We start from the raw sequence: 14,938 nt of genomic DNA, 5'->3' as shown, positions 1-14,938 counted from the left end.
CATCTCCACATCATGCCCATCAAACACTCCCAGGACAGGTACAGCATGGGGTTAGATATAGAGTAAAGCTCCCTCTACACTGTCCCTATCAAACACTCCCAGGACAGCTACAGCACGGGGTTAGATACAGAGTAAAGCTCCCTCTACACTGTCCTCATCAAACACAGTAAGAAGTCTCACAACACCAGATTAAAGTCCAACAGGTTTATTTGGCAGCACTAGCTTTCAGAGTCTCAAGCTCCTTCTTCAGGTGAGTGAGGACTTGTGTTCACAAACAGGGCATATAAAGACACAAACTCAATTTACAAGATAATAGTTGGAATGCGAGTCCATGTAAAGGCAATCATCTCAGTCCTAGGCCTACACTGCAGAAGCTCCTCAGGATAATGTCCGAGCCCCAAACATCTTCAGCTGCTTGATCAATTTCCTTCCCTCCATCATAAGGTCAGAACTGGGAATGTTCACTGATATTGCATAGTGTTCAGCACCATTCACAACTCCTCAGGTATTGAAGCAGTCCATGTTCATGTCCAAGACCTGGACAATATTCAGGCTTGGGCTGAGAAGTAATATTTGCAGCAGACAAGCGCTTGTCAATGACCATCTCCAACATGAGAGAATTTAACCATCGTCCCTTCACATTCAATGCTTTATCATCATCGAATCCCCAACTATCAATATCCTGGCATTACCATGGACCAGAAACTGAACAAGACCAACCGTATAACTACTGTGACCACAAGAGCAGGTCTAAGGCTGGGAATTCTGTGCAGAATAGTTCACTTCCTGACTCCCTAAAGCATGTCCACAATCTACAAGTCAGGAGTGTGATGGAATGCTCTCCACTTGCCTGGATGAGTGTAGCTCCAACTAAACGCACAAAGCTCATCAGCATCCTGCACAAAGTGGCGAACTTGATTGGCACCCATTCACCATGTGGAATATTCACCCCCTCGACATTGATGAACCGTGGCAGCATGTGTACCATCTATAAGATGCACTGCAGCATCTCACCAAGACTCCTTAGATAGCACCTTCCAAACCTCCATCAACTAGAAGGACAACGGCAGCAAGCACATGGGAACACCACGTCTGCAAGTTCCCCTTCATATCACTCACCATCCTGATTTGGAAATATATCGTCACCCACTACGTTGTCACTGGGTCAAAATCCTGGAACTTCCTTTCTAACAGCGATGTGGGCGTACCTACATCTCAGAGACTGCAGCACTTCAAGGAAGCAGCTCACCACCACCTTCTCGAGGGCAATTAAGGATGTGCAATAAGTGCTGGTCTAGCCAGTGACACCGACACCCCATAGAACCATAGAAAAGTTACAGCGCAGAAGGAGGCCATTTGGTCCATCTTGCCCATGCCAGCCTGAGGACACATGGGTGCCCTTTCTAATCCTACCTTCCTGCACCTGGGCCATAGCCCTGTAGCTTACAGCACTAAAAGTGAAGTTCCAGGTACTTCTTAAAAGAGTTTAGAGTCTCTGCCTCCACCACCAGCAGCGAATTCCAGACACGCACCACCCTCTGTGTAAAAACGTTTTTCCCCTACACCGTCTGCCTCTTACCTTGAATCTGTGTCCCCTGGTTCTAGAATTCTCAAGGGAAACAAATTCATTCCCCTCATAATTTTGATGTGAAATTGCCAGCGTTGGACTGGGGTGGGCACAGTAAGAAGTCTCACAACACCAGGTTAAAAGTCCAACAGGTTTATTTGGAATCACGAGCTTTCGGAGCGCTGCTCCTTCGTCAGGTGAGTGATGGAACTGATGAAGGGGCAGCGCTCTGAAAGCTCGTGATTCCAAATAAACCTGTTGGACTTTAACCTGGTGTTGTGAGACTTCTCACCGTCCTCATAATTTTGTCCACCTCAATCAAGTCATCCCTCAGCCTTCATTGTTCCAAGGAAAGTAACTCCAGCCTATCCAATTTCTCCTCGGAGCTACACTTTTCCAGGCAACATTCTTGTAAACCTAAGGAAAGAGAAAAAGCCAAACACACAAACACAAGCTATCTTTTCCTTTTCTCCAGTTCTCTGTTGCAGAATGTTTTATTTTTGTTTCAGCTTTCTAACATTTACACTTTTCCAATTGTTGGGATAGCGAACCTAACCACAGAAACCCCCAGGAGTCAGCACCTGAATCCTGAAATGTAATGAACTGTTTGGAATTGAGCTGATAAGATTATGTGAGGTTTACTCTGTTGAATAGAATATGCTATAACCCTGAGCTCAAACAGAAAGTGTATCCTGCAGCTGGACTGTGTGTAGATGCAGAACCCGGCTCTCTCTCCCCGCTGACTTTGGAGAACGGTCTCGCTCTCATTGATAGATTTACAAACAGTATCCCCTTTATATGGGACAGACAAAACCACAATCCTCCTATCACCCACTGGGCACAGCCCATCGCTGGAATTCTTAATGTACTACCCAGTTTCTCACATGTGCATACATGCATGTGCACACACACATGTTCATATACATGTTCAAGGACGCTCCAGTAAGCACAGATGCATAAATACTGTGACGCTCTGTTAACTGGAGTAACATTGCCCCCCCCCCTCCCCCCCACACACACGCGCACTGCCCCCCCCCTCCCCCCCCCACACACACACACACACGCACTGCCCCCCCCACACACACACGCGCACTGCCCCCCCCTCCCTCCCCACACACACACACACACAATTGCTACCCCAAAGTGCGGTGGACGCTGGGACAGTGAGTAAATTTAAGGAGGAGTTAGACAGATTTTTAATTGGTAATGGGTTGAAGGGTTATGGGGAGAAGGCAGGAAAATGGGGATGAAGAGCATACCAGCCATGATCGAATGGTAGAGCAGACTCGATGGGCCGAATGGCCCAATTCTGTTCCTATATCTTATGGACACACACACACATGTATATACACCTGTGGATGCACCACAAGTATGCACAAATACATGCGCCCATCACCTTCTTCTGCTTTTAAACTAATAAAGATAAAGGGCTTTGGAGAGATAGAGTTGGGGGGGGGGGGTTAAATTCATTTTGGATTGCATTAGCAACGAGCTAGCACAGGCCTGATGGACCAAATGGACCCCCTACTGCTTGGAAATGTTGATGATTCTAACAAGATGTGTGTTGGTGCAGGCGGATGTCTTTTTCTTGTCTCGATACTGCTCTTGCTAACTGTCTGTGTGCCTGTTGAATAGGTATTGGATGGATTGCTAGCCCAACACGGAGCTGTGGAAAATTGTGAGCAAGGTAAGCGACCATTTCACTCAGTGTTCAACAACCGGCGGATCTTTTCCGTTTGCCCCAGTTTCAGCCTCACTGATCTCTAGCTCAGTGTCGATTCATGAATAGCGTAGCGGGAAATCAGATCATCAGAGACATCAACTCATTTGTGTCCCTTTCTCGCTCAGTAAGATATCTCTGCTCAGATGCACAGCCCCCATTTCATCCAATTAGGATTTGTGAGAGGGTTTGCTGCCCCAGAGAGCGGCAGAGTTAAAATCTTCAAATAAAAGCAAAATACTGCGGATGCTGCAAATCTGAAATAAAAACAGAGAATGTGTGAGAGGCTGTGGATTTAACATTTCGAATCTGTAAGAAATGTGATGGATTTTATACTATTTAAGAGGGGGTGGAGCAGGTGGAGCAAAATAGAAGGTCAGGGATAGGTGGGAGCAAGGAGAGACTTTGACAAAGATGTCATGGGAACAAGACAAATGGAGCGTAAATTCTCCCAGTTTCTCCATTGCCTTCCAAAATGGCGTTTCTGACATGTCTGCTTTTCTCCCAGAACCGAGGGTTCCCTCCCTCTGTGGCCGACCCATCTCCCAAACCTCTGCCCTCACCCCTTCCCCTCCCATGACAGTGACAGTGCCCCTTGTCCTCACTTTTTAAATTCAAGGATCATCCTCCACCATTTGTGCCAACTCCAGCAAGATGCCTCCACAAAACTCATCTTCCCCTCACTCCCATGTCAGCTTTCCGCAGGGACTACCCCCTGGTTCACTTCTCCATCACCCCCAACTCCTCACCCTCTTCCCAAGGCACCTTCCCTCGCAATTGCTGAAGGTGCAACTCCTGCCCCTTTACCTGCTCCCTCCTCACTGTCCGAGGCCCAAACACTTCTTTTAGCTCAAGAAATGTTTTAGCTGCAGCTCAGTAAGACAATAAGGATTAATACAAATACCTGACATTCCCTCCCCCCAACTTAACTTCAACACCCGCAACAAGTTCAACATGAACAATAATCAATAAGCCCATCACTATCTGTAAGTCGAATGGTCGGAGGTCATCGCTCTCGAAACCGTTGACAGTGAACCTCTGCCGTCTTCCTTACCCTGGTGCTAATCTCTGGCAATTTTGTCTTTGCGCAAATGTCACCGGTTTAGAGTTTGTCTCGGCGTCTGCTTTCCTCACCCAGTGTCCGTTGGTGTCGGGGTTGTAGGCAGGTTCAGGTCAGAATTTTGTACGTTTGAACCTGGATTCTCTCCAGGTTCCAATTCTGGCGGATCGGTTTTCCCAGCCAACAGCTGGTCCGCATGTCTCCTCCGGATAACATCATCTCTGGTCTGGACGGTATAAGGGACGGGTCCAGTCTCTGCAAGGATTGTGGCAGGAACCCATTTCTCTCCTGTGGAGTATTTCCTCACCAAAACTCCTTGTCTTTGGTGGACAACTCTCTGCTTTGCTGCCGTTCCATTTGTCCTCGTTGTTGCTACTGCATGATCTCTTTAGTTTTTGGAGGTTTCAATAGGTTGAATACTGATAGTAGTTGTCTCTTCACCAAATATAAGCCATGATTGAATGGTGGAGCAGACTCAATGGGCCGAGTGGTGTAATTCTGCTCCTATGTGTTATTGTCTTATTAGTAATGCAGAAGAGGTCTTGGTCATGAAATGTGAGAACTTGTTCCCTGGTTGCTCTCAATATATGGTTCATGGTTTGGATGAAACGTTCTGCTGGTCCCTTGGTAGCAGGGTGATATGATGCGGACTCAGCTAAAGTTCTGGGGACCCGGGTTCGAATCCCTCCACAGCAGGTGGTGGAATTTGAATTCAATAAAAAATATCTGGAATTAAGAATCGACTGATGACCATAAAACCATTGTTGATCGTTGGAAACAACCATCTGGTTCGCTAATATGCTTTCGAGAAGGAAATCTGCCGTCCTTACCCGGTCTGGTCTACATGTGATTCCAGAGCCACAGCAATGTGGTTGTCTCTCAACTGCCCTCCAAGGGGCATCTAGGGATGGGCAATAAATGCCGGCCAGCCAGCGATGCCCATGTCCCACGAATGGATTAAAAAAAAACTTAACATGTTGAATACCATTCTCTTGTGAGAAATTTCTTGTGGGACAAATTGAGGTCCGTTGTCACTTACCAGTTCAGGGAATCCAGACTCATAAAATCCCTGCAACGCAGAAAGAGGCCATTTGGCCCATCGAGTCTGCACCGACCACAACCCCACCCAGACTGACTAAATATTTCTCCTATCTTCTTGATAGTCTTCTTCGATGAAGTAGATTTCACCACAGCAACCTCTGGTTGGTTGGTTTGAGTATCGACTGTTACCAAGAACATACGTCCTTCAAAAGGTCCTGCAAAGTCCACATGCACCCATTGCCAAGCCTCTTCAGGCCATTCCCCTGGATGCAGCGGTGCTGAAGGTGGCAGGTTTCTTACCTTTGCACAGGAAGAACATGCTCTGGCTTTCTCTTCAATGTCCGCATCTAGTCCAGGCCACAGGAAGAACTTGCTTTCTCAGTGGTGGCGGAATGATCACTCTGAGCCCCCGTAGAAGACATACTGACTATACTGACAGCTCCAATCTCCTGGAGTATTGCCACTTTAAATTAGTTGTTTGTTATGAGATCTTCCCTTGTAATCCCACACGCATCACTGCTGTGAGCACAGGATCGCTCCGAGTGTGTTTTCTCACTTGTCTAAAAGTGACAGGTGTATTGTCTACTTGTTAAAGTTGAAGATATTCCCTCTTGAGTAGTCTGATGAACTACCTGACAGTGGTAATCTTGAAAGTCCATTTGCATTGCCATGTAGACTTGACTGTGGATATTTAATGGTATAGGAATGTGCAAACAAAAGCAATGCCCATTTTTGGATTCTACTTGCTGTTAGTGACAGAATTAGTGTGTGGTTCCAAAAATAGTAGTTAATGGATGATGGTCTGTCAACAATGTAAATTCTCTCCCGTAAGGAACTGATGGAATTTTCTTTACTCCAAAGATGATCCCTAAGGGTTCTCATTCAATCTGGGAATAGCCACTTTGAGCCTTGCTCAAGGTTTAAGAAGCAAAAACAATAGGTTTTCTCCACCCGATGGCCTGATGAGGGAGAGCACTGCTCCTACACCATACGGGAATGCATCACAAGCTCACTGTTCGAATAAAGTAAGGTCAAAGGGTGTGAGAGCTTCAGACTTAATTAACCCTTCTTTGCCTTGCGTGAAGACATTATTGCATTCATCCGGCCACTTCCACATCTTGTTCAAGCACAAGAGGTTATGTAATGGTTTCAGATTTGTTGCCAAGATTGGGACAAATCTTCCATAATAATTCAACAATCCCAATAATGATTATTATTATCAGCAATAATAATAGCTGATTAATATTCTGAGGTGCAGGCACCTCTGTAATGGTCTTAACCTTCGAAGGAAATTTGTGAATGCCAGTGCCATCAGTCACGTGCCCCAATACTCTAAGAATAATTGGAGGAACTCACACTTGTCCTTGTGGACTCTCAGGCCAAAGCCTTCCAATGTCTGGAGAGTTGCATCCAAGTTTCGAAGATGTTCCTTTTCATCTCTTCCAGTGACCAGGATCAGTGTCATCCAGATAACACTGGACTCCACTCAGGATCTGATCCATTGCTCTTTGAAACAATGTGGGAGCTGATGTGATAGAAAATGGCAATCTTTGGCACTGGAACAAGCTCTGTATGTGTCACAATTGTCAGAAATTCCTGTGACCTCTTGTCCACATTCATCTGTAAATAAGCCTGGCTTGTTAGAATGGAACTGGTGACAACTTTGTATTGGATGTAATGTGACCAATGGGAACAAGATGTAAGGGTCAGCTGACCTAGTGATGTAATAGTCAGCTGACCAGCTGATTCACTATAAATAGGAACCTGTGTAGAATTGTGGGGAGCTTGGAGTGGCCCAGGGTGGGGCCCCAAGTTTGGAGTAATGATGTTTCCTTATTAAACCCTTTCTTTGATTTATAAGTTGGAGTAAGTTTTGTTGTATTTTAGTATCTGCATTTTTGAAGAGTTCCTTCTGAAGGAACATGGCTTAGGTCAATTTTGCTGAAATGTTGGCCTCCCGCCAATCCCATAAACAAGTCTTCAATGTTGGATCACGGGTACTGTTCCACACACAACACTGGATTAATGAGGACCTTGAAGTCTCCGCAAATCTTTACAGATCCAAGTTTCTTGATGGCATGGCCCAATCACTGATGCTGACAGGTTCCAAGACTCCCATCTTCACCGCTCGTTCTGAGTCAGCTTCCACCTTCGGTGTAAAAGCGTACGGTACAGACCTTGACTTCAGGCATTCTGCCTGGCTTCCTTCTTTTATTTTCAGTTGAACTGTTATATCTTTCATTCTCCCTAATTCACCATCAGACTGTGTTTCTTTTAAATGTTTATGAAGTCTGATTCACCATTGGTCATCATGTTGACTGGGCCCAGTTGTCGAATCTCCTCCAGCCGTGTACGGCCCATCAACATTGGACAGTTGCCCGTTACCACATAACAGTCAGAGATATACAGCATGGAAACAGGCCCTTCAGCCCAACTCGTCCATGCTGACCAGGTTTCCCAAACTGAACTAGTCCCATATCCCTCTAAACCTTTCCCATCCATGTACCTGTCCAAATGTCTTTTAAATATTGTAGCCGCCTCTACCACTTCTTCTGGCAGCTCATTCCATATACGCACCACTGCCTGTGTGAAAAAGTTGCCTCTCAGGCCTCTTTTAAATCGTTCCCCCCTCACCTTAAACCTATGCCCTCTAGTTTTGGATGTAGAACTAACGTAGGGGGGAGCTATACGATAAATGGCAGAACCATAAAGGGTGTAGATACGCAGAGGGATCTGGGTGTGCAAGTCCACAGATCCTTGAAGGTGACGGCACAGGTGGAGAAGGTGGTGAAGAAGGCATATGGCATGCTTGCTTTTATAGGACGGGGCATAGAGTATAAAAGTTGGGGTCTGATGTTGCGGTTGTATAGAACGTTGGTTCGGCCGCATTTGGAATACTGCACCCAGTTCTGGTCGCCACACTACCAGAAGGACGTGGAGGCTTTAGAGAGAGTGCAAAGGAGGTTTATCAGGATGTTGCCTGGTATGGAAGGGCTTAGTTATGAGGAGAGATTGGATAAACTGGGGTTGTTCTCACTGGAAAGACGGAGGATGAGGGGTGACCTAATAGAGGTGTATAAAATTATGAAAGGCATAGATAGGGTGAATGGTGGGAAGCTTTTTCCCAGGTCGGTGGTGACGTTCACGAGGGGTCATAGGTTCAAGGTTAGGGGGGGGAGGTTTAACACTGATATCAGAAGGACGTATTTTACACAGAGGGTGGTGGGGGCCTGGGATGTGCTGCCGGGCAAGGTGGTGGAGGCGGACACACTTGGAACGTTTAAGACTTATCTAGACAGCCATATGAACGGAGTGGGAATGGAGGGATACAAAAGAATGGTCTAGTTTGGACCGGGGAGCGGCGCGGGCTTGGAGGGCCGAAGGGCCTGTTCCTGTGCTGTATTGTTCATTGTTCTGCCGTTTGCTCATTTAGTCGCCCTGCTACGTCAATGTGGCCCTTCCGTGGAACCACCTCACCTGTGTACGTCTTTAGCACTATTCTTGATGGCTTCAAGGGAATGTTTTGAAGTTTCTCCTTGTATACAGTCTCTGGCACCAGTGACACTGCTACCCCAGTGTCAACTTCCATCCTTACTGACTGTCCATCCAGCAGTGGAGTGAGTGACCCAGTATCAGTGTGTAACACCAGCAATGGCTAGCACATTCAGTGAAAATTCTTTCTCAGATTGTGAGTCTCTCGGCCCTTTGGTACATTCCTCTTCTGTTTAAATGCTGTTTTAGTTTGTTCTTGTTTCTTATTTTTACTTAGAGCTTGCTTTTTCTTCCAGCGGGCACACTCAGTACAGTGAAAAGTTTTGTTTCTTGAAGTACAGAGGGACTTGGGTGTTCTGGTGGTTGAATCACAGAAAGCCAGCAGACAGGTCCAAAAAGTAGTGAAGAAAGCAAACGGCACCTTGGTCTTTATTGCAAAGGGATTAGAGTTTAAAAATAGCGAGGTTTTATTGCAATTGTACAGAGTGTTGGTGAGGCCTCACCGGACAAAAGCAAATTACTGCGGATGCTGGAATCTCCTACTTTCTATGCCTTTTAGCTTTGACAAAGGGTCATCTGGACTCGAAACGTCAGCTCTTTTCTCTCCTTACAGATGCTGCCAGACCTGCTGAGATTTTCCAGCGTTTTCTCTTTTGGTTATCCTTTTTGCCCGCGCTCTATGACATGTCTTTATACCAGCATTCAGTTGCCCTGGCATTGCACACTGGGTGACATGTATGAATTTCAAGTCACTGTGTTTTTGAGTACAAAATTCAACTTGCTCAACTTCCTTTGCAACTGGTTCCAGAGGGAACAGCAATTTCCACGGCCTTTTTCAGAGAAAGGTTACTCTTTGTTAGCAAACATTTCTGTATTGCTTCCCTTCACAAACCACAGATGAATCTGTCCCAAATAGTGTCATTCAGTACATCTCCAAACTCACAATATTCTTCTAGTCTTTTAAGCATAACCACAAATTGCACAAATGGCTCCCCCTCTTGGTTTCTCTTGTGGAATCTAAAGCGCTTTGCAATCACCAAGGGTTTTGGTGAAAAATGTGCTTGTAAAATATTAACGATCTGTCCATACGTATTAGTGCCTGGCTTCTCAGGTTGCACTAAATAACGGAGGAGATTAAATGTTTTTCCCCCCCATCATGCTCAGGAAAGTGGACACCCTAATATCTTCAGCTATTTTGTTTGCCTGTACGAAGTAGTCAAAACATTAAGTATGGGAGCTCCATCACACATTTTCATCAAGGGGTCCCACGACACAGAAAATACTCTCCATTTTTCCACTAATGGAGGTTTCCCGCTTGTGCACTTCGCACCATGTTTCCAGCAGCCACCTTGATTTTTCTTTCACATAAGGCAACAAACTGAGCTCCCACCTCTTATTTAATACAATCAGCTCTATGACTGCTGCAGAGTATCATTACTCACGTCCACCTACCCCTCCGGGTCCAGAGAACTGTCAAAAAGCTTCTTTTTGAACTTTCCTTTTCCTGACTTTTCCCCTGGAAAATTCATCTTCCTGGATGGCTGGTGTCACCGTCCTTGTTGCCAGTTTTTGATCTTTGATGGTGTCACCGTCCTCATTGCCAGTTTTTGTTCTTTGATGGTGTTCACCGTCCTCATTGCCAGTTTTTTGTTGTTTATTGGAGAATGATGCTAGGGAGTACCGAGGGTTTAAAACAATCGAGCTTTATTTACTGATGTTTGCCCTCTTACATAGCGGCTTCTCTGCTTGTTTCCCATGCTAGGGACTTTCGATGTCACTTCCAGTGAATACATGAATACAGCAGAGCTCAGTAAGCCAATTAATGCAATCCAAGAATTAACACAACTGCATAACAGAAGTGAGTGCCATATCTACCCACTTATAATTTGTACAAAAATACACCTCCTCAAACATTCACGTCCCTGTGATATGACATAGGTTAAGATTAGCATCTGTTAAAGTTAAATTCTTCCTCCTCACTGCTGCCTAAAAAATAGATGAGTTTTTTATATTTCCTCATTTCAACCAGTGTTATTTGAACATCTGCTTCCCTGATGCCGATATATTTACTTAATAGCCCTCCTAAACTCAGTCTGTCTTCCCCATAGTTGTACGGTTATGATGGCACAAAAGGAAGTAATTCTCCCATCAAATCCATGTGGCCTTGTGGTTTAAAACTCCCTCCTTTTGTATCCTACCAAATTTGTTTTTTGATTTGATTTGATTTATTATTGTCACATGTATTGGGATACAGTGAAAAGTATTGTTTCTTGAAGTACAGAGGGACTTGGGTGTTCTAGTGGTTGAATCACAGAAAGCCAGCAGACAGGTCCAAAAAGTAGTGAAGAAAGCAAACGGCACTTTGGTCTTTATTGCAAAGGGATTAGAGTTTAAAAATAGCGAGGTTTTGTTGTAATTGTACAGTATTGGTGAGGCCTCACTTGGAATACTGTGTACAGTATTACTGTGTAAGGGCCCCTTGCCTAAAAAAGGATATAGTAACATTGGGGGCAGTCCAAAGGAGATTCACCAGGCTAATTCCTGGGATGAGAGGGTCGTTCTATCAAGAGGCACTAAATAGTCTGGGTCTGTAGTTTGGTGAATTCCTATTGCACTCCCACTATGCCAGGTATATCCTTCCATAGATAAGGAGACCAAAATCTACACCATACTCCAGATGTGGTCTCACCAAGGCTGTATACCATTGCAGTAAGACATCTTTGCTTCTGTACTCAAATCCCCTTGTGATGACAACATACCATTTGCCTTTCTGATTGTTTGCTGTATCTGCATGTTAGCTTTCAGTGACTCATGAATAAGGACATCAACACTTCCCACCCTCTCGCCATTTAAGAAACCTCTGTTTATTTTACCAAAGTGGATAATTTCACACTTAATCATATATTCTATCCGCCATGTTCTTGCCCACTCAATTAGCCTGTTCAAATCCTCCTGAGACCCCCTTCCTCTTCCTCACAACTCGCGGTCACACCCAGTTTTAAATTTGGTTCCCACATCCATATATAGATTGTGAAAAGCTGTATCCGCGGCAATGACCCTTGATGTACCCCAGTAGTAATAGCCTGCAATCCTAAAAATGGCCCATTTATTCCTACTCCCTGTTTTCCAATTAACCAATTCTCAATCCATCGCAGTGTATTACCCCCAATCCCATGTGCTGTAATTTTATTTACCCGCCTGTGTGGGGCCTTACCGAAAGCTTTCTAAAAATCCAAATACACCACATCCACTGGTTGTCCTTTAATTTTGCTTTAAGTAATATCCTCAAAAAACTCCCAACAGGTTTATCAAATCTTTCATCAATCCATGTTGACTCTGTCCAATTACATCATTATTTTCTGTGTCCGGTTAATACAGACTTTATGATAGATTCAAACATTTTCTCTATTGAGGTCAAGTTGAAGGTTCTGTGGTTCTGCTTTTGTTTCTCTAGTGACACTAGCACATACTATCAACGTGGTGACACAGTGGTTAGCACTGCTGCCTCACAGCGCCAGGGTCCTGAGATCAATTCCAGCCTCGGGTGGCTGGTGTGGAGTTTGCATGTTCTCCCCATGTCTGCGTGGGTTTCCTCCGGGTGCTCCGGTTTCCTCCCACAGTCCAAAGATGTGCATGTTAGGTTGATTGGCCATGCTAAATTGCCCCTTAGTGTCAGGGGAATTAGCAGGGGAAATACACGGAGTTATGGGGATAGTGCCTGGGTGGGATTGTTGTCGGTGCAGACTCAATGGGCTGAATGGCCTCCTTTTGCACAGTAGGGATTCTATCTCCCTAAGTCCACCCGAGCAGCCATGCATGAGAATACATGTGATTTGATTTGATTCATTATTGTCACATGTATTAACATATAATGAAAAGTATTGTTTCTTGCGCGCTATATAGACAAAACATACCGTTCATAGAGAAGGAAACGAGAGTGCAGAATGTCGTGTTACAGTCATAGCTAGGGTGTAGAGAAAGATCAACTTAATGCAAGGTAAGCCCATTCAAAAGTCGTGACAGCAGCAGGGAAGAAGCTGTTCTTGAGTCGGTTGGTACGTGACCTCAGACTTTTGTATCTTTTTCCCGAAGGAAGAAGGTGGAAGAGAGAATGTCCGGGGTGCATGGGGTCCTTAATTATGCTGGTTGCTTTGCTGAGGCAGCGGGAAGTGTAGACAGAGTCAATGGATGGGAGGCTGGTTTGTGTGATGGACTGGGCTTCGTTCACGACCTTTTGTAGCTTCTTGTGGTCTTGGGCAGAGCAGGAGCCATACCAAGCTGTGATACAACCAGAAATAATGCTTTCTATGGTGCATCTGTAAAAGTTGGTGAGAGTCATAGCCGACATGCCAAATTTCCTTAGTCTTCTGAGAAAGTAGAGGCGTTGGTGGGCTTTCTTAACTATAGTGTCGGCATGGGGGGACCAGGACAGTTTGTTGATGATCTGGGCACCTAAAACGTGAAGCTCTCGACCCTTTCTACTTCGTCCCCATTGATGTAGATGGAGACAGGGGCATGTTCTCCTTTATGCTTCCTGAAGTCGATGATTATGGGCATAGGGCCTGGGTGGGATTATTGTCAGTGCAGACTCGATGGGCTGAATGACCTCCTTTTGCACAGTAGGGATTCTATCTCCCTAAGTCCACCCTAGTGGCCATGCATGAAAGTACATGTTGGGTGGGGTGTGATTTTTATCTAATTGACAGAGTGGGAATCCAGTGCAAGTGGGTGGAATGTTGGTAGACCCCCTCCCCACCTCCCACTGCAGCCGGTGGTGGCTGGGCCCTGCCCCAAGTACCGATGGAATGTAACAGCAGCGCTGATTAGTCGGTGATTCTGTCGTATTAATCACAGCCGGGGCGCAAGTGGCAGCGACAGAGCAGCTGGCGGAGTTCAGCTGCCGAGATTGAAACTTGACTGTAATCCAGGAATGAGTATCAAAACCGATTTGCTGGCATTGACCCAGACTGACTGTGGCCCATCGAACATCTCACCAGATCCAAACCACAAACCACTGAACCCAGCAGCACTACAGCTGTGACTGGCTGTGCTCCAGAGGGTCAGAGATTGAGTTGAATGAAGTGGGGGAAAAAATCTCACCTTTGATAAGAAACTGAAGCAGATTTGCAAAATCTCACAGCACAAACACTGGACTTTCAGGGAGGGGAAACGGTAAAACGTGATTCAGGATGACGAGGGGTTTTAAAAGAAAGTGAAAGGAAGACTTGCATTTATATAGCGCCTTTCACAGCCCCAGTACAGCCTTTTCTGAAGAGTGGGGGGTGGGGGGGGGAGGTGGGGGGGAGGTGGGGGGGTGGGGGGGAGGTGGGGGGGGGAGGTGGGGGGGAGGTGGGGGGGTGGGGGGGAGGTGGGGGGGGAGGGGGAGGTGGGGGGGTGGAGGTGGGGTGGGGGGGTGGAGGTGGGGTGGGGGGGTGGAGGGGGGGAGGTGGGGGGGAGAGGGAGTGGGGGGGAGGTGGGGGGGGAGGGGGTTGTGGGGGAGTGGGGGGGGGGGGGAGGTGGGGGGTGGGGGGGGAGGTGGGGGCTGGGATCCGATCCCTTGACTGAAGGTTGGCACAACATCGTGGGCCGAAGGGCCTGTTCTGTGCTGTACTGTTCTATGTTCTATGTTCTATGTTCATCACTGTTGTGATGTTGGAAACTAGGTGACAAATTTGTGCACAGCAAGCTCCCACAAGCTTGAGATAAACGCCCAGATAATGAGCTTTCTGTAAGGTGGGGGGTGGGGTGGGGTGGGGTGGGGTGGGTGGGGTGGGGTGGGGGGGAGGGGAGGGGTGGGGGGGGTGGGGTGGGGAGGTGGGGGGGACGGGGGGGAAGGTGGGGGGGAGGTGGGGGGGGGAGGTGGGGGGGGAGGTGGGGAGGTGGGGTGGTGGGGGGGGTGGTGGTGGGGGGTGGGGGGGGAGGTGGGGGGGGAGGGGGAGGTGGGGTGGGGGGGTGGAGGGGAGGGGGAGTGGGGGGGGAGGTGGGGGGGAGAGGGAGTGGGGGGGGGTGGAGGGGAGGGGGAGTGGGGGGGGAGGTGGGGGGGAGAGGGAGTGGGGGG

General features: G+C 46.9%; 1 protein-coding gene across 3 annotated transcripts in view; it reads left to right on the top strand.

Moving 5' to 3' along the window:
• Positions 1-14,938, top strand: part of igf2bp1 (insulin-like growth factor 2 mRNA binding protein 1) — a 178,111-nt gene that overhangs the window by 129,696 nt on the left and 33,477 nt on the right. For all 3 annotated transcript variants that reach the window (XM_078224214.1, XM_078224213.1, XM_078224212.1), the window contains exon 4: positions 3,203-3,254. In XM_078224214.1, the coding sequence (XP_078080340.1) occupies positions 3,203-3,254 (52 nt within the window). The remainder of the gene's footprint in view (positions 1-3,202; positions 3,255-14,938) is intronic.

Source organism: Mustelus asterias, chromosome 11 (assembly GCF_964213995.1).
Source record: "Mustelus asterias chromosome 11, sMusAst1.hap1.1, whole genome shotgun sequence".
In the NCBI taxonomy this organism is placed as follows: Eukaryota; Metazoa; Chordata; class Chondrichthyes; order Carcharhiniformes; family Triakidae; genus Mustelus; species Mustelus asterias.
Note: the sequence above shows the minus strand (reverse complement) of the source record. Positions and strands in the feature narration are given on the sequence as shown.